At 38.1% G+C, this 24,854-nt stretch overlaps 3 protein-coding genes across 3 annotated transcripts in view; 2 read left to right on the top strand and 1 right to left on the bottom strand.

Moving 5' to 3' along the window:
• The window catches only part of tox (thymocyte selection-associated high mobility group box), an 839,643-nt gene that overhangs the window by 141,453 nt on the left and 673,336 nt on the right, over positions 1 to 24,854 (top strand). The gene's annotated exons all lie outside the window — the stretch shown is intronic.
• On the bottom strand, positions 3,783 to 13,238 carry LOC122359360 (carbonic anhydrase-related protein-like). The gene is made up of 9 exons (XM_043259653.1): positions 12,698 to 13,238; positions 11,677 to 11,868; positions 10,099 to 10,223; positions 9,407 to 9,502; positions 9,191 to 9,253; positions 9,040 to 9,088; positions 8,793 to 8,905; positions 6,810 to 6,982; positions 3,783 to 4,320 (listed from the first exon to the last, which is right to left on the bottom strand). Exons 1-8 carry the CDS (start codon positions 12,768 to 12,770, stop codon positions 6,848 to 6,850), a joined length of 846 nt encoding a protein of 281 aa, XP_043115588.1. The 5' UTR covers positions 12,771 to 13,238; the 3' UTR covers positions 3,783 to 4,320; positions 6,810 to 6,847.
• On the top strand, positions 18,896 to 23,967 carry LOC122359462 (ras-related protein Rab-2A-like). The gene is made up of 3 exons (XM_043259774.1): positions 18,896 to 19,186; positions 23,082 to 23,153; positions 23,502 to 23,967. The coding sequence occupies exons 1-3, from the start codon at positions 19,141 to 19,143 to the stop codon at positions 23,690 to 23,692; spliced, it is 309 nt and encodes a 102-aa protein (XP_043115709.1). The 5' UTR covers positions 18,896 to 19,140; the 3' UTR covers positions 23,693 to 23,967.

Below are 24,854 nucleotides of genomic sequence, written 5' to 3'. Positions count from 1 at the left end.
CCTGACCGTGAAAGGTCATGGCAGATCACTCAATTAGATGGCCCGTGGCCTGAAACCTTTCTATCCTGAGTTCAAGCAGAAATACTCGCATACTCAGAGCTCCCCCTGCTGTTTCTTTAAAGCAGCTACAAGTGTGCCTTAAGCCCCCTGGTGCCAAGAATCCTCTCAAAGCAGACCAGAGGGAATGAATCTGTATTTATTTCAGAAAAAAAAATCCAATTAAGCCAAATAAATCTGTTATGGTTTTGCTATGTTCTCTGGTACATCAGACTACAAATTACTGCTTAAATGTTTTTTTTTTTTTGTTTTTTTTTTTTTTAAGTCCTGTACGACACACTATGGAACTCTGTGTTTTTCAGCTATTTCTTTATATCCGCTTTTATCCGTGCTCATAAAATTATTCCAGGTTACACACTTCAGTCATTTCTGTTCCCGCATGGAAGCACAATTTTTGATCAAAACAGGTTTGGGCAGATTTGGGACAGTGACATTCAGGGAGAAAGACACTGTCTGATCCCTGCTCATGCATCCACTTCTGTGTTCACAATCAGTCTGTTTGCTTACAGGTGTGTGCCAGATAAAAGAACTATTCATACACGGTAACTGTAGAGAAGCATATTGAGAATGCATGTGTTTATTTAAAGACCGTCTTTGTGAGTATAAGTGAAGATTGAATAAGTATAGGGTTGGTCTAAGGGAACAATGTGGAAAGTGTATGCATTTGTGCAATTGCTAGAAATGGACAAAATATCTGATATTATAGGATTATTATTGTTTACTAAAACCAAAAGGGTTTTTTTTGTTAGTAGAAATGATAAATAAATAAATATATAAAACCTAGTTCACAATATAACTATATAAAAACTGTCATTTCTAAATGATACTAAACTATTCCTGGTATAATATAATTTAGTGATGTTAGCAATTTTAAAAAGTGTATTGTTCTCATATTTGGAACCCATAAAAGATTCTACATAGAACCCAAATTACTTTTTTTCCCAGATTTGTACAGTATATCAGTGTTATAATAGTTATTGTTATTAAATATGTTTAAATGTATTTTTTGAGATGAAATAGTTAATTTTACATGTTCATTTTCCCATATTTAAACGTTTTTAGTACTTTAGTTGTCATCCCTCAATTAAATTTATTCCTTAAAAATAATTGACAGATAAGTTTATGTTAATTGTAATTTTTATCGAATCTCAAAATAACCATCGAATTTGTGCTGTACATTTAAATGAAGTGATACTTTAATTTTGGTACTAAAATTTAAAATTGATTTTGTTTGAATGATTTGATTTTATGTTCTACTTATTTAGATGCATATTGTCACATATTTTCATTATTAACTAGATGCGTATATGCTTATTATAGCTATTTATTGGTCATTATGAAGCATTGCCTTATTCCGCATTTTCATATTGTAGATCTCTTAATCCAACTAATTTCCTAATTATTAATCAGTAAATTAAGGAGTTTGAAAGAAAGAAAGAAGAAAGAAAGAAAGAAAGAAAGAAAGAAAGAAAGAAAGAAAGAAAGAAAGAAAGAAAGAAAGAAAGAAAAGCTGCTGTGTGAGGGTTTGGCTTAGGGAAAATCATTAGCTCAGATATAAAAACAATAGCAATGAATGGACAGTCCTGACAGAAGAGAGAGAGTGAGTGAGTGAGTGTGTGTGTGTGTGTGTGTGTGTGTGTGTGTGTGTGTGTGTGTGCGTGTGTGCGTGCGCGTGTGCTCGCGCGCAGTGCACGCTTGTTGCTCATGTTTGTTGTTCCATTTTAGACTGATAGGATTTGTGACTGATTGTTATAATCTGCCTGTTTCAGGCCCAAGGGAAAGCTATTAACATCTGTATCTTGTTTATTTGTCATGCTATAATTTCCCCCTAATCAAGTCTTAATAACGACAAGAGGATTGAGGAATTAGCTGTCTGATGGGCATTGTGCGAATCTTCTTGCTGATTACTGGAGTGAAACACTTCATTTAGCGTGACACACTAGGTTGACTACCTCAATTAACCATTCACCATGATGTCAGAGCATGACGATGTGCTCGACGAGTGTGTTTGAAGATGAAAGCTCCTCTCGTGCACTTCACCCGCAACTTTAAATGAGGAGCCAACATAAACGTTCGCATCCTCATTAAAGATTTGATGATTCTGCTCTGTGATGTGACATTACCATTAGCTTCCCATAAGCGTCGGGGCGATTTTAATAAATACGTTATTCTGCTGACCCCAGTGCTGTCTTTGTGTCGTGAACCTCGCAATGCCTTTAAATTGCGCTCATTTTGTGTAAGGCATCTAATGAGCTGTCGGTGATATTGGTTGCTGTCGTTCCTTTCTCAGCCGGCGGAGGGCGCTGTTGCGCCTTTAAATAATATTACACAGCCGTCTTCGGTAGCTAGAAGCAATTTTATATCAGCCATCTAAAAGTCATAAAGTGATACGAGAACTACATCTCTTCATGCAACTGTTACTATTGACAAAATACAGCCACTTTGGTCCAAAGTCCTTCTGTGATAATCTATGACACATTTGTGAACCAACAGCAGCAAGCCACACTGAAGCGACATGCGAGATATATATATGCTCAAGTGACCTTAACAATAATGGTATAGTGTTGTTAAAAGCATCGCGTTGCTCTATGTTGAATGATATTGAACGTGCCATGGTACTTTGGATATTACCGTGGTATTCTTTTCTACTGTTTCGACTGTTTAGTTAACACAATCGCATGCCTTTTCAATGCAAACAAACTAGATTTAGACTTTTTAGTCATACACAGGTGTGGATCATCTTTATTCAGAAGACAAAGAACTTCAATATGCTGTTTTAGAGGCTTTGAAGCTGTTGGGTGGAGCTGCATGTTGTAGTTGCTATGGGGGATGTTAATATTTCCTCGAGGACCAGTGGAATAGGTCATGCGATTACAATAAAATCAGTAAGCCCCAAATGACAGCATACTATCATCATAATACACAGTCATCTCTTTGCTGTAGCTTTGTGTTTAGACTGAGGTATGATGTTGCTCGGTTGAAGCAAATATTCATTATATGAAACCAAAGTATTAAATTCAAATAAGTCACTCCAAACATCAGTAAGGTTATCGTGAAAGCCAAAATAATAATAAAATAATAATTAAAAAAACGTAAATGAAAATGAGACATTTGCCCTTAATATGTAATACGTACATATTAAAACACGCTCAGATTGAAAACATAAAAATATAAAAAGCATCAACGTTAACTTTATTTGAAAGACATAAGAACAAATACGTCTGCCCTATGCGTCTTGACATGAGCACTTCTCCCCCGAATATCCAGTGAGCATCTCATAGAAGTGACACTGTGCTTTCTATTGCAAATGTCAGGCATATGCTTACTCCTTACATGTCAATCGTTATGATGACAAGGGGGTTTTCAAGGTATGCATAAGCAGTTCTTTCCAGCTGAACGTGGTTTCCCACGAGAACAGCAAAGTCTGTGGCTTTTCAGGTTTCAGAAATAACATGACATACAGTCATATATCTGTCAGTGAATCGTGTTTCCTTTTTCGCTGTACAGCATTGCTAAAAAGTTGTGTAAAGCAATATAATAAAAGACCAATAGACTAGTTATCTATTAAACTGCCGTATGCCACCTGCTGTGCCCTGAATGCAGATCCAAGCAAAACTATCTACACATAGACTATTAGAATACATTTAGAACAAACATTAAACACAGGATAATATATGTTTATGGTTGTGCATATATGTGCATGAATCCAGTCGTTGGAGCTTGAATCAGTTCATTCAACATCATGAATTTATTTCAGTCCTAATATTTAAAAGCATTCAACATACAAGCATATATACCTTCTGTTATGACTAGACTGATTCTGACCGTATCAAATTATGTATCAGAATATCAAAAATAGTCAAATATTGCATGGAATTGTTCTGCCTACGTTACGTGTCAGTCATGTGTATTGTACTGTGTGGTATGATATTCCCATAAAGCCACATTTATAGGATTACACACATGCTACATACATATTGTTAAAGTTCTTAATTGCAGCATTCTAAAAAAATCATCAAGCGTTAATATTCTCCTTCACTTTACCATACAAGCTTATCTCCAGGCTTCTCTTCATGCTCGCTGGCTTCCACTTGTTTACATGAAATCCAGTATAATTGTGTTTTTAAATGAACAGTAAATGCAGCTTACTCAGGAAGGTTAACTACAAAACAAGGCCCAAGCAACTCTACAGGTAGTGATGAACGTCCACTTTAGCCAGGACATTGTAGAGCCTTCATCTCTAGTTCTTCATCATTCTAATTTCTGTTAGAGAAGAAAACAAGTTTAAGTGTACATGCTACATACATGTAAATATATTTATATATTGTATATAGATAGATAGATAGATAGATAGATAGATAGATAGATAGATAGATAGATAGATAGATAGATAGATAGATAGATAGATAGACTGTATATATATATAATAAGGCCATATCGTTACTTTTAGACTGGGGCTTTTTTTTTCATTTCATTCTGCACATTGTTAAAGTTGCAAGAGAATAAGGGTCTGTGGATCCCTAATTCTCATGCTAACCACACAACTCTTATTTGTGAGGCAGTCATGTGACCATTAGATATCCATTACACCTGAACAATATCTCACTGTGCATTCATCAGCTTGTCATGCATGTGTTCTCTGTTACTCAGCACAGAGGAAGTAGTGTGTATGGAGAAGAGAGAAGTGGGGGAGAGAATTAAAGACAGAGGTAAGAGCAACGTGTACGTGTCATTATAAAAATACATATGTGAGGCAAAACAAAACAAAACAAAACAGAAAACATGCAGCAGAAGTGAAAACAGTCTTAACATTACTAATTTGTCTTGTAGTAAGAGGAGAGTCAGAAGATCTTTCAAAAGCAATTAGTGAGGAGATATATAATTGCCTAATCTGTTGACATCAGTTTTACTTGTTAGTATTGATTGAGCTAATTTACATCCGGACTTCAGTCTGATTTACTGACAGCTCATGACCACGGTTTGCAGAAGATTGCAACACACTTGACCTAGTCTGCTCTGTTTTTGAAGGGTTTTTGTTTGTTGTGGTTTTCACAGCTCATAGTATGAATCTATTTAATTAATCAGATCTGAGGTGAATAACATTATTTCATCGTCATTTCAAACAAACGGAAAACTGCTCATTTGTGCTGTAGCTCGGCTAAAAACAGTATCACTATAAGCACTAAAAGCAAAAAGCTGCACGTTTGAGGTAAACAATAATATTGCATTCTCCAGTCATCTGGGGCCTGTTTCAGAAAGGAGGTTAAGTAAAAACTCTTGAGTAGGTTAACCCTGAAATGAGGGAAACTGAAATCTTGTGTTATTTTTAATAATAATTTTATTAATTCATTAAATAAATTAAATGTTTTTACATTTTAGTGGTAAAACATTGGCGATGCACACTGTAGGCAGATTTTTAAGTAAAAGTGGAGACTGGAGCTGGAGAATGAGCCCATTTCCAAAAAAGTGGAGTGTTCCTTTAAGATGATGAGTAAGATATTTTTCTAATCTAATTAAGAAATTTAACAAGTTGGATTAGAAATTATTTAATTAAAATGGCAATATTTAATGTCAAGTGCATTTTTTGATATGTAAAGTAATTTAGCCAACGCCAATTTTTTGTGGGGTGTGTACCTTTAAAATGACATTAGTTCAATAATTTACAGTTTTCACTTCTGATATTTTAACAGTTACGCATTGATGGAAGTGCGAACGCAGACGTCTTTTTGGCTGTAGCTGTTGCCATGGTGAATTGTAATTTCGGCGCTCCACTGATCATGGCTTTTCATAGCCAAAAAACCTCAGAGCTAAACTCAGAGTCAGCCTACTCAGAGTTGAGTAAACTGACATAATTCAGACGATCTGAAACTAGAAACTCTGAGGTTTTAATCTCTCGGTAAGTCAGCTCAGAGTTCAAGTTTAAACTCAGAGTTGGTAGAACTTCCTCATTGAAACAGGGCCCAGAATCAGGAGAGGACTATGTGTAGATCAAGAGAGTCCAGAACAGTGCTGATCAAATACGTCTGTGGTTTATGGAGTGAGAGAACAACAGGGGATGGACTTTTTTCACTGGAGAAATCATTATTATGGATTACTTCACAAGATGTTAAATGATTGACAGGATTATTGTGATGCATTATCTTGCATTTTCTGCATATTTTCTAGAACCTTTAAAAGAAGTGTAGTAATACTTTAGATTACTCTGGTTACGTCATTAGACAATTTTAGTAGCAGTGCATCATCATGGCCTAAATTAGCCTGCTCAAAGTCCCATTTTAAAATGAGTAATATGCAGGCAGACCCAGGTGTCCCCTTGAGAGCTCTAGAAATAGACATCTATACACAATGCTGCAGCTAGTCCTAGATCAGAAGGAAGTGGGTTACTCTATTACGCTAACCCTTGCAGCACTCTTTTGTATAGTGAGGCTAATACTGCTAAGAGAACTTGGCCTATTTCCATTAAGCGACTGCACACTAAGCAGGAGCTTTTGTGTAGTTATTGGTCATATGGAGATGAATCTTCAGTTTTGTTTAATTCTGGAAGTACTAACAGGTTTGCATTTGGAAAATCCAGGTGGGCTCTTGATCCAGACCAGACAATGAGGCATTTAATCAGCTAATGTGAGGAGCCTAATCTAACTCCTCCTTTACAAAGAGGAGCCAAAGCCATACATAAGCCATCGCATTATGCTCAAATGAGGGCGCTCTGCTTGAATAAACAAAGAACAGAATACAATCTCCTGAAAATTTACCCATGGCTGATTAAAATGGATCCTGCAGGGGGGGGGGTTTACTGGAAGGCTGCCCTGACCACCCTGTCGCTCAGGGGCTGGGTGGGTCTGAAGTTGTCCCCCAGCATCCCATCATTGCCTTCTGGAAGCTCTGCTCCTTTAATATGGGACCTGAGACGACGAAACTCTTCAATCTGGGGCAGAGAGAAGTGTTGAATGTTAATTGAAAGAAGGCCAGCATTCACCTGTGCACTACAGTGGGAGGGGTGCATGTGAGCGGGGCCCAAAATTAACTGTTTCCACAGTGGGCAATGGTGGGTGAATAAAACACACTGACCATAAATGTGACCCTGGACCACCAGTCTTAAGTAGCACAAGCAATAGTATGCAATAGTAATTGTATGGGTAAATAAAGCAAATCTTTAACAACTTTAAATGCAACTTTTTTTTTGCACCCTCAAATTCCTTAAGATTCCTTAAATATAAAGATTTTTAAATAGTTGTACTCTGCCCAAATGTTGTCCTATACTAACATAATCAATACACACATCAATAAAAAGCTTCTCTATTCAACTTTCAGGTGATGTATATTAAATTAAGCTACTTGATTGTTATGTCACAAAAAAAATGTAATCTATATTATCTTCCAAACAGAAGAGGAACACAGAGTTTCCAATAAAAGAGAGTTTAATACAAATAGTCACACGTAACACTACTTTAAGGACTGACAAGTAGAACTAAACAGACAGGGTTTTAAACACAAGAACATAATTGGGAGAACTTAAAACAGCTAGACAAACACAGACGGGAACTAATTAACTAACAATCACAAACAGGAGGACAGAAAGAACCAAATAAGGGCAGGGAAGACTAAAGAAAAAAGAAAACCCAACATACACATGACACTTTGCCTGCATACATACAGTGTGGGCACATAAAGCTATATATACTATATAGTTATGTGAAAGTATTATCACAAGGTTTTATATACAGTTTAGATATGTATCAATCTAACTTTATCTGCATAAATAAAGGATATAAAGCAATACATACAGTATTGCAAATCTCAACTGCATGTTTTTATTTCTTTGCAAAATAATGTAACTATATTAACAACCAGGTTTTATGGCTTTATTACTTTTATTCTTTTATTATACTTTATTACTATAGACACAGTATATATATATATATATATATATATATATATATATATATATATATATATATATATATATATATATATATAGTAAGTAAATTGCTTGATTGCTTGTATTGTCATAAAATATTAAGGACAGATAAAAGATATTCTAAACATTAACACCTTGATCTTAGGCTGCTATACAAAAATGTTGTGGAAAAATGTTATAGAAATAAAATTAGTTTGACTTAAACATGGCAGAACACTGATGAGTAACTCTTATTTCTTATGTGAGTGTTGAATGTAGACCACGGGTGTAAGTTTTTTCAGAAACTTGATAAAGTATTTTCTTAGCTTTTCTATTTTTTCCCCTCCCATCGTAACTTATAATAGTCTGAAGTATTTGTTTGAAGTCATAACACAAGCAGGGTCATATACCCTGCTCAAGTCCAAAATTGGGATAACATATCAGTGCTGCATGTTGACTTAATCCGAAAAAGGAACGATTTATAACAAACGCGTTATTATAGTCATCAAACACAGACAAGACCCTGACCTGCTTTCATGTTTGACTTCATAATCAATATATGACTGGCCTTTACTTGAAAGTACCCCTGCTCTGCCAGTCATTGAGATCAAAGATAAAGTAGTTGCAGACAAACAGCATATATTGTTCTTCAACTTATGATGTATATCACTGTGGTTAACCCCACTCTGTTCAAGTCATGTCAGTTCGGTTTATGATTTCCCTATTATGTGTTTATATCAATTAGTGTTCTATTTTTACTCCGCAAATGTACATTGAATTGAAATATATATATATATATATATATATATATATTTAACAATAGCTGTGAAGGTGTTACCTGCATCTGAGAGATGGTAAGCGGGTAACGGTAAAGAATCCAGGTGACGTTCTCACTACAGGGCGGTGTGGTTAAAGAGCCCTCATACACCCAGTAATCTCTTAAGAGAGGATCTGAGGAGGCAGACACACCAACGGAGACAGTCAGATACACACTGGTAACCTTTAACAAATATACATCAAGATACTGTCAGCAAAGATCAAATACCAAAACGTGCAAATAAAAAGTAAATATCAAACGAATTTACCAGGCAGTAACGTGTTGGGGTTAAAACATGGAATTATTTTTGTCTTTCCCTGTACACACACACATAGGCATAAAAAAAAAAAAAAATCAGTCACAAGCATATAAGTGGTATTTTTGGCTGTTGTCTCTAGTGAGCCAGCTCTTCTGCTCACCTTATACTGCAAGTCCTGCAGGACGTCTGTGATGGCCTTCAGCCCAAGGTGTTCCTTCCCAATCTACAAATTAGAGCACCTTTGTCAGCTGACTGCAGAGACGCTAAAAAATGCCTTTTTCTTGAAAGGCTTTCTGTATTTAAATCATGTTTTTCTGTACACAGAGCTATTAGGTAGTTTTGTTGATGATGACTTCCACGTGGAGGGGTGTGATACCTGCACAAACAGGGCGATGATAAGGATGCCTTTTTTCTTGCCCATGGCCTCCTCCACGCTGTTGAATAATGTAGAGTTCCAGTGGATGAGATGAAGCTGTGGGAGATATTCATCACTAATTGAGTGATCTGCGGTAAACCTAACTCTAAAATGACAACATATTCAAAGCATGCCAAATTATAAAGGCGATGATGCCAATTCTGTGTTGTGTCAAAAGACTGGTTCGACTCGCAGTTGTGCTAACAACTTGAGAAAACTTGATATGGTAACAGGTTGACAAACATGGTAACACGTTAAGAGCGGGTCCTTATCTTTCTCCTTGTGTACAGACGACTAGGAGTAGGAGAGCAGGTGCCAGGAACAGGTGATTTGAATAGATCACTTGATGATAAATCCCTCTTTAGAGCATGTGGTATTGTTGTTTTTGACATGGATGGGCTCCCAGTTTATGGTTTTGTAGTTAAAAAAGGCTTCCTTCCTCATAAGTCAAATGGACAAAGCGCCTGACACGCTGGTGTGCTTTGCTTATGCAGAGTTAATGCTGTGACCTGTTAATATAGGCCCTCAAAATAAATATGTGTCGTTTATGTGTGCGGTGTGAAGCGGACTTGTTTTAGTCCGTCCCTCGAACATCAGAAAGGGTGCGTGAGAACAAACAGGAGAAAATGATGAACTGACGGAGTGACACTGACCTCCATAGGAAAAGCCTTGAAGTTGACAGTGTGCTCAGATCCCCTCTGGTTCTCTTTGCCCCAGTGGAAGCGCACCTCGCTTAGTTCATACTCGTGGTCACTCGGGAGAGGACCCCCAGTCACAACTGAGACAGCATTACGTAGGTCACGGGAAAGGGAACAGGATGAAATGGCATTAAAACAAGCTGAGCGTACATGAGCTGGTTTGCCACAGACAGCAGATTTATGTTATTTAACCTCTCCGTGACCTAGAAAAGCAAAACATCTTGTCATGCCACTAATGTGCTCTTGGTTAAAGAGATAGTTCAGGCCAAAATGAAAATTATGTCACTATTTAATTGTCATCATGTTCCAGATAATGGGCAACCATTAAATGGATAGATCCAAAGCAATTGCAATGCCTGATATTTTTGAAATATAAGAACGTCAGTATTTGTGAAAACTAGATGATTAAAGTATAGAAGCTGTTAACATATAAATCTCATATTTTAAATGGCTCATTACCTGTCAAACTTGATCAAATGAGGCCGTCTAACCAGCTTTTTTTAAGCATAACTGAGATACTATAGTTTTTGTTGATATTTTGAATTAAATCAAATTGATTTTGTTGCTTTGTCATTTTTTTTATCAGTTTTTGTTAAATCTCAGTTTGTTAAATCTCAATATAGTTTATTATTTTTTTGCATTTCAGTTTGTAATTTTAGTACATCAAATTATGCTAAATTCTAAATAGAAATTCTTTTTTTGAAACTAGCTGAAATATAATACGTTTTTATTATTGGACATCAGTTAACAGTTATTTTTGGTCACACTTCAAGTTTTAATTCTCGCTATTAACAAATCATTAACTGACTTTTGCCTCAATAAACTACTAATTTGCTGCTTATTAGTTAATAAGATAATTGTTAAGTTTAAGTATTGGGTGGGATTTGGAATGTAGAATATGCTCATGCAGAATGCGTGCTTCATAAGTACAAATAAACCGCCAATACGTTATTAATAGGCAAATTACTAAGCAATTAGTTAATAGTGAGAGCGGGTCAAAAAGTGTTGCCTGATTTGTTTATGGTTTTATTTTTAGTATAATAACCCTGAACCTGACTTGTGCACCTCATATTATCTTTTGAAATGAAAAAAACCTGTATGAGCAAAGTGAGATTTAAGATGAACTGCTCTCATGAGAAGATGCAAAAACTCAGCGGTTAGTACCTCTACATAAGGTTGTTTCATCTAAGGATTGACCCCGCCTGTGTAACACCAAAACTACCCAGCACTGGAAAAAATCAACCTAACATATGGCGGTTGATTTTTTTGAAAACCCCCCATCAATTTTTATAGTGTAGCATCCACTTATAACATTTGAAAGCTAGAATGTAATTTTTAAATATACTCTAAAATGTTAAAGTTGAAGTAAAAAAGTTCATTTTTGGTGCTTTATGGTACTTTTTGCTACATCTTCTGTCTTTTTTGGAACTTTTGTCATAGCTGTGAAAAGCTATGAATGGCATGTTGGTAAACAAGGCAGAAAGTAAATAATGGCAGAAGGATCATTTTTAGTGAATGTTCAGCATGTTATACCTGATTTGGACTTGAGCATGATCCTCACAGTATGACCGTCGTTAATGACTTCACAGTCCCTGCAAACGACATAGTTGGGGTTAAGCCCCACCTCCAGAAGCCGAGGGTCATAGCGGGCCTCCCTAGAGTTAAGGTTTATGGGAGACTGGTACTCTCCATTTGCCTCAGGAAACAGAAGACCCCATTCAACACCTGAATTTAAGCACAAAAGACAAAATCTTTGATTCAATCAACCTTTAAATGGTGATTACATTTTCTTCTAATGCAGTTATCAAAGCATACTTATCTTGCGGATAACACTGTCCTTGTTCATGACCCACTAGCATGCTCCTCAACCTTGAAACTTTTGTACCAATCAAACTTTTGCACCATGATAATTTGTGTCAAATAAAATATTAAATAATAAACAGTGGTCCATTTTTTTGTCCCAATGTTGTAACTAAATAAAGGCTGCCAGAGCTCTAGTGCCTCAAAGTCATTACAGAGCAGTCCACCAGGAATAGCAGACACAGGGGGATACAGGATGTGCTCGGTTTTTGTTTTTTGTTCTTTTGGGTTTTTTTTTTTTTTTACCTCGGCTGCTTTTCTATATGCATTACTCACTCCTCTCTTCTTTGACTATTCACTATGCATTTGTTTGTTCTAAAACCTCACTAGTAAAGAAAACATATTAAAACATTAACAGAAGAACAAAGATTGGAAAGAAGATTCTCTTCACAAAAAGAACAATCTTGGTCTAAATACAGTTTTTAACATAATAACCATGCATTATGCAGTTATATATTTTTTTTAATCATGCACTTTTTTTTATAAAAACACTTTCAGAAAAGGTTCTTATGTGGTCGCACGCAATGCGACAGATCACAGATCACAGAAGTCTAATCTTGTCTGTGTATTTAAAGAATTGGTAGTACTGAGACGGGGTTGCATTTGGAGTAATTCCTGATCGTGGGTGTGACAATAAAGTTTCATGTTTCACAAAGAGGAGAATTAGCCAGTGATTCTGTCATTGAATTCTTACCTTCTTCATAGCCCCAGTCCAGCTCATCTTTGCCAGGGTAGTTATCGGTCTCCTCTATAACATTATCTGCCATAGCAACTGAGTTTTCTCTCTACAACTTTCGTTCTGTCCTGAGCAGGTTCCAAAAAAACTACTTCTTTCTGACCCTGTTTTCAGGGTGAATTCTTCCTCGTCGCTTGCTCACTTCCCTCCCATAAAACATGAAGAAAGTGTTCTACAGCAATACAAGTGGAAGTGACTAAACTCAATAGCTTCAAAGACTCAGTGTCCACGCTGAGACTGCAGCCAACAGGAACCAGTCGTCATTCCATCGAAAGTGATGAGTTTTCTTCTCCTGCGCTCTCCTAGGAAAGTTGTCTTCTCTGTACCAAACAAAAGTAAATTCACAAACTTACTCTCTTAGCTACTACAGCCCACACGGTCCCCCCACGAGCCATGTGATTGGCCTAAGCCTCTGATGTAGCACCATAGAAACAGCTCAGCAGTCTGGCCCTGGTTTACAGTCAGGCCACGGGAAGCACAGTGCACATTGGCAAGAATGCAGGAGTGATGTTGCTCTTGGAGAGTTCCTCCCACAATGGAGGAAATGGGTGTGGTTAAAAAAAACACCCACCAGGGGGAGGGTGAATAAGGAGAGACCGAAGAGAGGGAAGGTCTGTTATTGTTTGCTTTGCACGTTGCTGATGGTGATTTCAAGGTAGGGATGAGAGGGGCCCATACGGTGCTTTCCCCTAGCTCATGGTTATTATTCCTCCTTAAACTGTCCAGAGACAGCTCTACTGACTTTAATCAGAAGTTTGCAGGAGACCTTGTTATTTGTCAGCAATGTCAAATCTTATCTTCGTTCTACAATGCTAAATGTTATTTTATCAGCTAGACAACAGTAGCTTAAGCTATCAAGAACAGTTTGAACTTCCACTAAATGAATTTATGAAGTCTCCTGAATGCACTGACTGACCCAGATAAAAAAAAAATGTAACAACTGGAGGAGGTGAAGACTCCAGTTGTCGCATTGCCTTGAATTCTATACTAAGTAACTACTTTGACCCTAATTTTCTAAAATTAAAGGCAGCACATTACACAAAAGTGCAATCACTACCTAATTAATTAAAAGTAGGTCGATTTACTCCCCAAAGCTCAGGGAGTAGAACAGGGCTGTCATGTGACCTCAGCATCTTCTATATTAAATTGACATTTTTGATCAGATATATTTGGGAAATCTGCATTGGCAGGCATCAAAACAAACAGTTTATCGGGAAGGTGTGTCTGATATAGTGTTCAGCAGGATTGAGGAATTTGAATTCATCTGAATACTTTGACGTTCCATGTCCCTAAAACTAGATTCTGAGTCCAGGGGTTGGGTTGTCGAGGTCCCGCCTTCGACTGCTACCCAAACCACAAGGCACCGGCCCCTTACGGTCCCTCCTGCAGGTGGTGGGCCCACGGGGATGGCCCCACGCCGCTGTTTGGGCTGAGCCCGGCCGGGTCCCGTGGGGCAAGACCCGCCACCAGGCGCCGCATGCCGGCCCGGCCCCAGGCCTGGCTCCATGGCGGGGCCCCGGCTGCGCCATACCGGCGACGTCGCGACTCCATTCCAGGTCTTTTCCATAAGGGTATCATGGACCGCTCTTTGTCTGGCTTGTCACCTAGGACCTGTTTGCCATGGGAGACCCTACAGGGGCATATAGCCCCGGACAACCTAGCTCTAGGGTCATTCAGGCACTCAAACCCCTCCACCACGTTAAGGTGGCGATCCTCGGAGGGCCTTGGTCCTCAGTCGGACAAGGGTGGCTTGCCCCTTCAGGTTGGTGGGGAGCTCCTGCCCCAGGTGGAGGAGTTTAAGTATCTTGGGGTCTCGTTCACGAGTGAGGGAAGGATGGAACGAGAGATTGACAGGCGGATCGGTGCAGCTTCTGCAGTAATGCAGTCGCTGTACTGGTCTGTCATGGTGAAAAAGAGCTGAGCCGCAAGGCTAAGCTCTCGATTATCGGTCGATCTTCGTTCCTACTTCACCTATGGTCATGAGCTTTGGGTCATGACCGAAAGAATGAGATCCCGGATACAAGCGGTCGAAATGAGTTTCCTTCGTAGGGTGGCTGGGCGCTCCCTTAGAGATAGGTGAGGAGTTCAGTCACTCGGGAGGAGCTCGGAGTAGACCCGCTGCTCCTCCACATCGAGAGAGGCCAGCTGAGGTGGCTCGGGCATCTGTTCGGATGCCTCCCGGACGCCTCCCAAGGGAGGTGTTCGGGCATGTCCCACCGGGAAGAGGCCCCGGGAAGACCTAGGACACGCTGGAGAGACTATGTCTCTCGGCTGGCCTGGGAGCGCCTCGGTGTCCCCCCGGAAGAGCTGGAGGAAGTGTCTGGGGAGAGGGAAGTCTGGGCATCCTGCTTAGACTGTTGCCCCGCGACCCGGCCCCGGATAAGCGGAAGAAAAAAAGAAGAAGAAGAAGAATACTTTGAATAATTCATTCACTGAACAATATAATTCTTGTTTGAACGAAGGCTCATCAGATTACAGGACTGTCCTCTAGTGGACATTGCAAGACATGACAGCCTGCTCAGAGTCCAGGAATGAGAGACATTTGGTACATGACTATAAATAAGTAAGTAATGTGTTCATTTCTCACTCGACTTTGACCTTGCTTAGAAACGAGTCATGGCAAACAAATTCATCTCAGAAAAAAAAACCTTTAGTGTCAATGCTTTGAGCTAAAATATGAGTCTGGTATCCATGATATTGCTTAAATCTGGTCTTACTCAGGAGAGACATCCCGTTTGTTGTGTGAGGGCAACATAGGATGGACTTCTACAGGAAGCATTTGTCTCATATTCTGGCAAGAAGAGTTTAAAGTTACTCTCATTCTGACGGCACCCATTCACTGCAGAAGATTCAGTGGTGATCAACTGACGTAATTCAAAATTTCTCCAAACCTTTTCTGATGAAGAAAACTGGGGTGATTAAAATTTTGACATTTTTTTGGGTGATATACACTATAGATTTTCCTCCAACTATTCTTCAAAGTCTAAATGTGAAGGCATACGTTTATATATAATAAAAAAAACTCCATTAAAGTTTGTGTATCTTACTAGTTTAACAATATCTAAGGTCATCTATGGTACCTTAAGCAAATGTCTCTAGGGTAAAACTCACAACATGGTGTGTTCCCCTCATTAGATAATTACATATACACAGTACATTACAAATCTTGCATTGTTCTTATAAATTAATTAAAACTGAGATTGGAAACAGGAGGCTTGTGCACATCGCCTGCCCTTTCATGCGTGCAATGGTTTTGACACCATCAATGTGGCCCAGAGCAAAGCACTTAACCCCAAATAGCACCGCTGACACTGGAGTATGGTTAACCATGCACTTTGAATCCTGTGTCAGTCTGAATAAGAACAACTTGCTTTCAGTTTGATGGATAGGCTTTGAAATTTATTCTTGCAACTGTGCGTACCATTAAGAAATGAAAATATTATTACTTGATTGCTGAAATGTGAGGAATGCTACAACCCGGATTCTGGAAAAGTTTTTTAAATTTCAACGAAATAAAAACTAAAAGTATTTTAAATCGCATGCGCCAATATTTAATTCACTGTAGAACATATATAACATAAATGTTTAAACCACTGGTCTCAAACTCAATTCCTTGAGGGCCACAGCTCTGCACAGTTTAGGCCTAATCAAACGCACCCGATCTAGCTGATCAAGCTCTTCGGGATCACTAGAAACTTTTAAGCAGGTGTGATTGGGGCTGGTTGAAGTTAAACTCTGCAGAGCTGTGGCCCTCCAGCAATTGAGTTTGAGACCACTGGTTTAAACTTGACAAATTGTACTATTTTATTGGCTAATTTCAAATAATGTAAGGTATTTAGTTTTGTTTCCAGGATGGAAAATATGGATTTAATAGCATTTTAAGTGCATTTTACATAAAACCGGTAATTGTCTGCCATAGGGTAAGAGAAATCATCTTAATGCAAACGGAAACAAGATTTATCTTTTATTACAAAAATTGGCAGAAAACTCATTGCAAATGCACATAATTTATTATATACTTTCCCATGATTGGATGCATTGATGACATACATATTCCCATCATCTCACCTTCTAAAAGTGAAACAGATTACTTGTCAGTGGCGCTGATGGGTTTCGTGAGCCTTCTTGCTGTTGAATGAGAACAAGTCAGGTGTTAATTTTGTTACTCTAATTAAGAAATGTAACAGGTTGGCATTTAATTTTGTGAAAATGGTTTTACACTGTTTGAACAAAAGCTGCTATGCATTTAAATAGACACTAAATGATATTTATTGAGTGAAATGTTTGCAAAGTCATGTAGCCAACACTCATTAAACTTTTATGCTTTACCTTGATTAAATTGTTTTTATACTTAATTTTTGGCTGCTGTGATGTTCTTCTTCTTCTTGGGATACTATGAAAATTAATATTAGTTTAATAATTTACAGTTTTCACAATAAAAGTGAAAAGGTTGTTTTGAAGAATATTTAAACACTTAAGTTGAAATTCTACAGTAAACAAGCAAATTAGTAAGGATGAGAGGATCATGGTTGTGTATAAAATATTTCATAAGTTGCAGACAAAAAAAATCACATTTCTCAATGCAAAATCACAATCACACATTTAGTTGTGTCGCCAACTACCTTACATAAAATACAAAAAAAGATTCACATAATCTAGAGAAATCTCAGTTTTGTGGGGCAGTGGCTGGAAGCCTCGGGTGAATGTGAATTACCTTTGAGCCCTCAGATAGCATTGCATGGTAAATATAGCCAAATGTGCTCAAGAAGTACTTCAGAAAACTGCTGTCATTACGAAATACATATATTGGGATTGTACAGAAACATACATTGCAATCAAGAGGAAATATTTTATGGGACGTCCATGGATATCATATAAAGACATATATAAAGACAATGCAAGGTTCAGGCTGATGATTCATGACTCATGATGGTTCAACTTTTTGAACAATGTTGCTGGGCAACTTTGGGAAATGTTGCCATCAATGGGCAAAGAGGTAATACAGAATGCCCATGACTGATCTAAAATATCCAGATAGAAAGTGCCCAAGCAATGTTGCTCCATAAATGTTGCCCTATGTATCATCAACCTAACTCTACTCTTGTTACAATAGTGTGCTTTTGTTGACACCTACGGATTTGACTGATTGGCCAGCACATGTATGACCCATCATCCAAAAGGAGAATCAGACAGTAATGCCTAGAGACGCATCAGCAAACATTTTTCTTACTAAACTTTAACAATATCCAACCATTTTCAAAACATTCTAATTAAAAGGATAGTTGGTGTAACACAGTGAAACGTGTCTCTCTCCCACCTTTTGAGTGGAGTGTGTTGAGCCAATATTAAAAAAATACAATTAGGCTTAAACAACAGATTATTGAAAAAATGTATGGTGGGGACTTCTATGCACCAGTTGTTGATTGTATATTGTGATTATAGATGTTATAAATGTGGTAAATAGGGGTTTTTGCCCTGTTAATAATTCCTAGAACTATTGTTTTTTGTTTTGCATTGCAGGAACTTGGAACAGGTTTAGTTGTAAGAACTGTTTTAGGGAACTCAATATCCTTCTACTTCAGAGTAGGGTCTAAAACAGTTATATAACAAACGCTAGAGACGTTAGAGCATGCTAATTGGCCAAACCCATACAAAGTTGCGTAAAAATATTTATTCCACAAAAGTGAGGTGGCAGGGGTTGGTTTAAGTGAACTAAATGAACGAAGAAGTCCTGTTTATGGCACCGGAGAGAAGTCTGTTATTTTTACTGGAATTGTTGTTAACTCGCCACGCATGAAGGTCTCCAGTTCGGGCTGAGCCCTTTTTTTGTGTCATTTGTAAGCTCTGTCAGTGCGGGTTTCCTTCACAATCCAAAGACACATCTTATAACGTGCAATTAGAAAATACGCATTGTTCATTTCACGCTGACCTTACCAGGCTATACTACAGCAAACTAGCATAAACAAATTCGGAGAATCTTTAGCTTTGCTGTTAGTTTTCAGGGATGCTTATTCCACAGTGGACCCTTGGGAGTTCACTCACTTTCACTTTATCAAATCACCAATTTCAGACTTTTTTTTTGTAAGTGTCACTATTCTCTTGTAAAGCGTCTAAGGACACTGCGTCCCTCTGCCCCCTCGACGAACATTGACCTGACACACAGCGGTTAGGTGACTGAACTTCCGGTGAAGTCCACAGCCTCCTCTGTTCTGCGTGCGTGGCGAAGGCGGGACGCGTGACGTAGGCCGGCTGGAGCTCGAGGTGTTTATTGTTCCTTCCCGTCGAAGAGAGAAAAGGGCTGGCTTTACGGAGGCATATATCACACACATTTTCCCTGCGGTTTTAGCTTCAAGGAGCCATTTTAGTAAGGCCGAGACAGGTTAATACGGGACCGGTTGGCCATGGCGTACGCGTATCTCTTCAAATACATCATAATCGGAGACACGGGTAAGCAGCGACGGCGAGCCTCTTATTTCCGCAGTGCTGGAGTCAATGACGTGGTTCAAGCAGAGGCGCGAGGGGTGGGAGGACTGACAGCCTGTTTTTCTCTGCCTTTCTCTCCCGACTGCCTCATTAGCTCTTAGCCTTAGTGTTATCGCATACGTAAAGTCGTTTCCTAAGCGTGTGCTTCGTGTCACGGCAGCGGTGCGCGGTTCTAAGGCTGTCACGGTCTTTTGTTTTCGGCTCTGGGTGGGGGGAGCTAGCAGGCAAGCTAACCGCTGCTTCACATCAGCTGTCTGCCTCAATAACAACAGCATCCTTGCTTTCTATTAGCATGACATGTAGAGCGAGACAGCAACGTGCTGTGTACGTGTCAGTGCTTCTAGCCAAAGTGTTCTTTTGCTTTGCATACATCTTTTTTTTTCGCCCAACTAAAGGCCACAACAGCCCGGCTAATGTTAGTTAGCCAACATCGCTAGCAGCTATTTACTCTTTTCTGAAAATGGCGTTAGCTCATCAGAGGATAAACACGTTTAATAAGCAATTTCCCCTTTTTACTCCTCAAGTCTCACATTGGTCAATCAAGATCATATCATTTGTGTTTTGATGCTGGTAAGCCCGTATAATTGTGGCCTGCTAGTGTTCTCACCAGATTTCTGCCACTGTAGGCCTTTCCCCAAGAGATACGGCAACAGCAGAAATATATATTTCTTCCTTTTAAAAGTCTTAATCTGTCGTTCAATTCCGCACAGTTTTCTTTTTTACTGTGTTAATATTTTGCTAGACGACATAAATACATTAATATAATGCTAATGATGTTCAGTGCCAACCAGAATTGTTCATATGTTTTTTGCATCCAGTTCAGTCCAGGTTGAATCTTTGCTTTTGCTTTTTTTCAGACCTACTTTGTATTAAGTGTCTTTAACCAACCACACACTGAATTAACAATATGATACAATGCATTTATTACGCACACATGTTTTATTTTGCGCTTGTATTACAAAAAAATCACGATATACTGTTGATGCTACCAGTACCCATAAACCAATATATTACATAAAACATCTCTCTTTATATATAGATAGATGGATAGATAGACTAGATAGATGTGCACTTAATATAAAGTAGAACTGGGCCTTTTTCCACCAAATGATGAATTTTTGTCTTCCCCCACATATGCTCAGTCTTTTTCTACGTTGCTAAGGACTAAGATTAAACTGCAGGACTAATGTTGTGTTCAGGATTTTGTTGCACTGAAACCTACAGCATCAAAATCATCTTAAGGAAGACTTTTCTTGGTGTATTTAAATGCATCTTAAAACTGGGGTCTTTTGTGCTGCATATGTAACCTTTAACAAGCTTTTCATCCACAGAATACTGGGTAGGATTGCTTTGTTTACTGAAGCCTCTTTCCTGCCTCCTGTGGAGACGCACTGTAGAGGTGGTGCTCAACGTTTTTTGGAAAACTGTACAAAGTTTTATAATTTTCTTTACAAACTGTGTCTGCCAGTCTGAGTTTGTTCAGAATGTCACTGCTAAAATAAATGAGTTAAGCAGTAGTTCACACAGAAATTAAAATTGGCCCTCGTGGCGTTTTTAGACCTCTATGACTTTCTCTTCTGTGGAACGTAAAAGAAGATATTTAGAAATAAAACAGTTTTGGAGATCATTGACTTCTGTTGTATGACTAAAAACACAAGGGCTTTCTTAGAATAATTTTATGTTCCACAGAAGAATGTCAGTCAAAGATTTGGAACAAGATGAGGGTGAGTAATTTTTTGGCAAAATTGTATTTTTTTTTTCAGGGTGGAGTGTCCATTTAATCTTAACGACTATGCCCTGGTACAGGTTGTGCCATAACATCTGATGTTATGAAGCCACTAACATTTTACCTAACTTGACACTTCTAGAGTGATCGGGTTCTTCCTTTTCATCAGGCCTTGAATTGTGTGCAAAAACAGCCATTATGAACTCTTCAATCCCTAATGCATTTCACATAACGCTGAACAGCAGCGCAACTGGCTTTTTGTGTAGTTCACTTTTAGGCAGTTGTGGTTGTAAAAGTGATGTGTAAACAGGCTTATGCCTTTGCATGTTGCTCAACCCGGGTCAGATGATGCTCATCTGCAACTTGATCTAGCTGGTCGTTATAAGGCATCATGAGATTGCATTTAGCCTGTTCTGTGTTCATGCTTGAGGTGTAAGTTTGCAGTGTTTAATGCAAGAGGTGCAAGTTTAAAACTGGCACAAGGAGAGATTTTTACTGGATTTCTAGGACAAGCTACTTTTAATATTTGTATTGATCCATTCAGCTGACCGTTTTATTCAGTTACCTACAACTGAGACTAAAGTAAGTATATGTAACCCTGGACCACAAAACCAGCTTTAAGTTGCTGGGGTATATTTATAGCAATATTAAAAAATACATTGTATGCGTCAATGAATGCCAAAAGGATATTGAGTAAAGGATCATGTTACATGACGATATTTAGTGAATTTCTTACTGTAAATATATAAACTCTTTTTGATTAGTAATATGCATTGCTTAAAAGTTAAACAAAATGATTTACGTTTGTTTTGTGTCCTTCCCCCTTTTTTTTTTTCACCTCAGGTTCCAGATATCTAAATAGATTTAACTCCAGATATTGTCCAGTCTTAACAAACCATATATCGATGGAAATCTTATTTAATCAGCTTTCAGATATAATAGTTTGAAAAATGTATTCTTATGATGGGTTTTGTGGTCCAGGGCCACAGATCTGATTGATTTCACAGATGCGTCTGTAAGTAGTGATACTGTACAAAGTTAACTTGAACATTTTAGGTCTGTTCAAGTGCTAAGCAACAGACAGTGTTTTTTTTTTTTTTTTCTTAAAGTTTGCATGCATATATGCAAACTTGTTTTAACAAATAAAAGCAAAAGAATCTCCTCCTATTAGTTTGATTTCAGTTGATGGCCATGACCACAGTGGCATAGATATAATATTAGATTAAGGTGATAGCATCCTGCTTGTACCAGATTATTTATAGTGTCACAGTTATTTACAAGAGGCTATACAACAGTCAGCAAGCCTATTATATGACACAATAGTTACTGTATTGTTTAGCATGTTGAGTGTAGTCTGCACATTGTAATTTTGTGAGTGTTGTGTTGTCTCCATGCATCTCTCTTGTGAGTGCTCTTTGAATGCTGCTTGTTTTCTTCTCAACGGCTGTTGCTCATGGTAACGCCTCCTCCTAATGTCATAAGCATTTAACCTGTTTTGCGTATCAAGGCAGATCTTCTAATCTCATTTTGGGGGATGGGTTTATTTAGTTATGCTGGTAATATAAAATGTCTTGAACTGATGATTTTACATTAATTCGATTAAAGTAGTTCATTAAATATAGAATCACATTCAGGGAGTGGGAGGTATTTTGTTAATCTGAAACAAGTATATAGTTTAAGTAGACAGGAAAAAATGCATTTTATATATTGCTTGTATGTTACACTGGAAATTGAATATAGCAGACGTCTTTGTTTTTGCTATCAGTCTGTCAGGTAATTGGTCTCTCGACGCTGTATCATACTCATCTGCCCTGATGTGTCTCAATTTAATTATTTCTCTGATATTGATCTCCATGCATTAGTTATTTCTTTTATTCTTGTTCATTTTAGCAGTAATAATGAGATGGTTTTACAATGGCTTTAATTAAACCCTGTATGTTTATGCACATTGTTAGGAAGGAAGATGAGAGTGGAAGGCCTATTCTACTCTCAAAACAGAAATAACCCTGTCACTTTTGCAGTTTTTCAATTATAGCCTGAACAAATGGTTTTGATGTAATGGGATAGAGCAGATGTACAGGCCTGAGGCTAATTGTGGCTATTCACGTGTGACCCTCTGTGTTTGCTTTGCAGGTGTGGGGAAGTCGTGCCTATTATTACAGTTTACAGATAAGCGCTTTCAGCCAGTGCATGATCTCACCATCGGTAAGGCTCTTTAACTTAACCACATATTCTCTCATTAATTAAAACAGCAGGAATGGGTCTCATTAGCACAGGAAGCAGACTGGTGCCAGTCTCCTTGAAGTGTTTTTGTAAGGAACCCTCTGTAAGCACATAATAATGAAATTTGTGGTGTGGATGAACGGGCTCTATCCACTCCATGGGTAAATAAATGTATTAAAAAATGTTTTTAATTACCATTCGATAAGGGTATTGTTTTATGTAGCCAATACTTTAAAATTACGTGTTGATTTAAATCTGAAGCGATGCGTTCAGTGCCCTGTGCTGTCGCATGAGTCACAAATCAAGCTCTATCTTTATTTGTCTCGACAGGTGTTGAATTCGGAGCGAGAATGATAACTATAGATGGCAAACAGATAAAACTTCAGATCTGGGATACGGTAAGATTAAAATCGTCTGATTCTTTTTATTTTTGGTGGACCTTTATTTGTGCTTTGATTTCTGTGGTTGAGGTCGGCCAGCCCTTAATAAATGATGCAAGTGTCACTATGGCTGATATGTGAACCTAACACAGTTAGAGACAGTGTTGTGGGAATCTGCATTTCCTGATTACTTAGATCTGGCCGTGCAAAAATGCTAATGCAGCAATACGACTGAGGCTGCTCGTGGGAGTTCAATTCCGCTGCCAGGTCGCTTTGAGCCGGTCACATGACATCGAACCTAAATGTCACGTGATTTATGACTCTAGAGACACAGGAAAATGATGCCATGACAATGCCACCTAAACAAAGTCCTGTTCAGTTTATTGGTAACTATAATGGACCGATTTCAACAAGTGCTCTCCGAAATTATCAGCTGTAAGCAAGTTTAATGTGGAAAATATTTTTTTGTTTGTTTTGTCCGTTAGTGGTGAAAAGATGCTCCATGCAGCCAAATGTAGTAGCAACTTCAAACAGCAGGTTTCATCCACATGCTCTCTTTCTAAAGCCCTGGCCTACAAAGACATGCCAACAAACCTGATGTCATGTTCAGAATGATTTCCTGGGAGAAAATGTTTCTAACTGGTTAATTTTTATGCTATGGGCTGCTCACCTGGCCTTTTTTTATGGTTTGCAACACCTGTGGCTTTCACAGAACAGGTTGTGGTTTTTACAGGTTTGATTACCTTTAACTACCAGCCAATACGTGTACGAAACCAAACTTATAATACAATTTAAGTGCTCTCTTTAGTCTGTATGTATCAAGTCTGCATTAACTTAATCAAATGTGATTAAAATATCTTAATCTTTTTTCTTTTTTTTGTGGTCACTTTTTTTAAATCAATTTAATTATTTAAAATATACATTTATTAAAAGGTCTGAAAGGTTTTGTATGTTTTCTATCCTTTATATTTCTGTGACTACAGCTGCAGCTCTTCATAGGGAATGACATTAAAATGAAATATTTCAGTGATTCACCCTGAGATATTGTATATTTTTTTCTAAGCATTCCTTATAATTGAGTATGTTTGTTTTAAATGACAGAGCTCAAATAGTCTTAGATCGACATGGATCAGTGCTTTGCCAGCATGTATAAATGTTTGTACAGTATAACAGTCAATATTTTGACACATTCAGGAGCAGACTTGTATAAGAAATGCAGTTTTGAACAATGTTGACGAAAGATAAAAGTCCTAGCTACACATAAACATTTCTGACCAGCAGAGGGAGACAACGTATCAATGAT

The sequence above is a fragment of the Puntigrus tetrazona genome, chromosome 2, assembly GCF_018831695.1.
Source record: "Puntigrus tetrazona isolate hp1 chromosome 2, ASM1883169v1, whole genome shotgun sequence".
Classification (NCBI taxonomy): domain Eukaryota; kingdom Metazoa; phylum Chordata; class Actinopteri; order Cypriniformes; family Cyprinidae; genus Puntigrus; species Puntigrus tetrazona.
The sequence above is the reverse complement of the archived record's forward strand: the minus strand, read 5'-3'. Positions and strand labels throughout refer to the sequence as shown.

Coding starts and splice junctions, on each gene's coding strand:
- LOC122359360 (XM_043259653.1), bottom strand. CDS start 12,770: ATGGCAGATAATGTTATAGAGGAGACCGATAACTACCCTGGCAAAGAT. Junction 9,503..10,098: donor TCAAGGCTTTTCCTATGGAG/GTCAGTGTCACT, acceptor TATCTCCCACAG/CTTCATCTCATCCACTGGAA. Junction 6,983..8,792: donor TTACCATCTCTCAGATGCAG/GTAACACCTTCA, acceptor TCTCTGCCCCAG/ATTGAAGAGTTTCGTCGTCT.
- LOC122359462 (XM_043259774.1), top strand. CDS start 19,141: ATGGCGTACGCGTATCTCTTCAAATACATCATAATCGGAGACACGG. Junction 19,187..23,081: donor CATCATAATCGGAGACACGG/GTAAGCAGCGAC, acceptor TTTGCTTTGCAG/GTGTGGGGAAGTCGTGCCTA. Junction 23,154..23,501: donor AGTGCATGATCTCACCATCG/GTAAGGCTCTTT, acceptor TTGTCTCGACAG/GTGTTGAATTCGGAGCGAGA.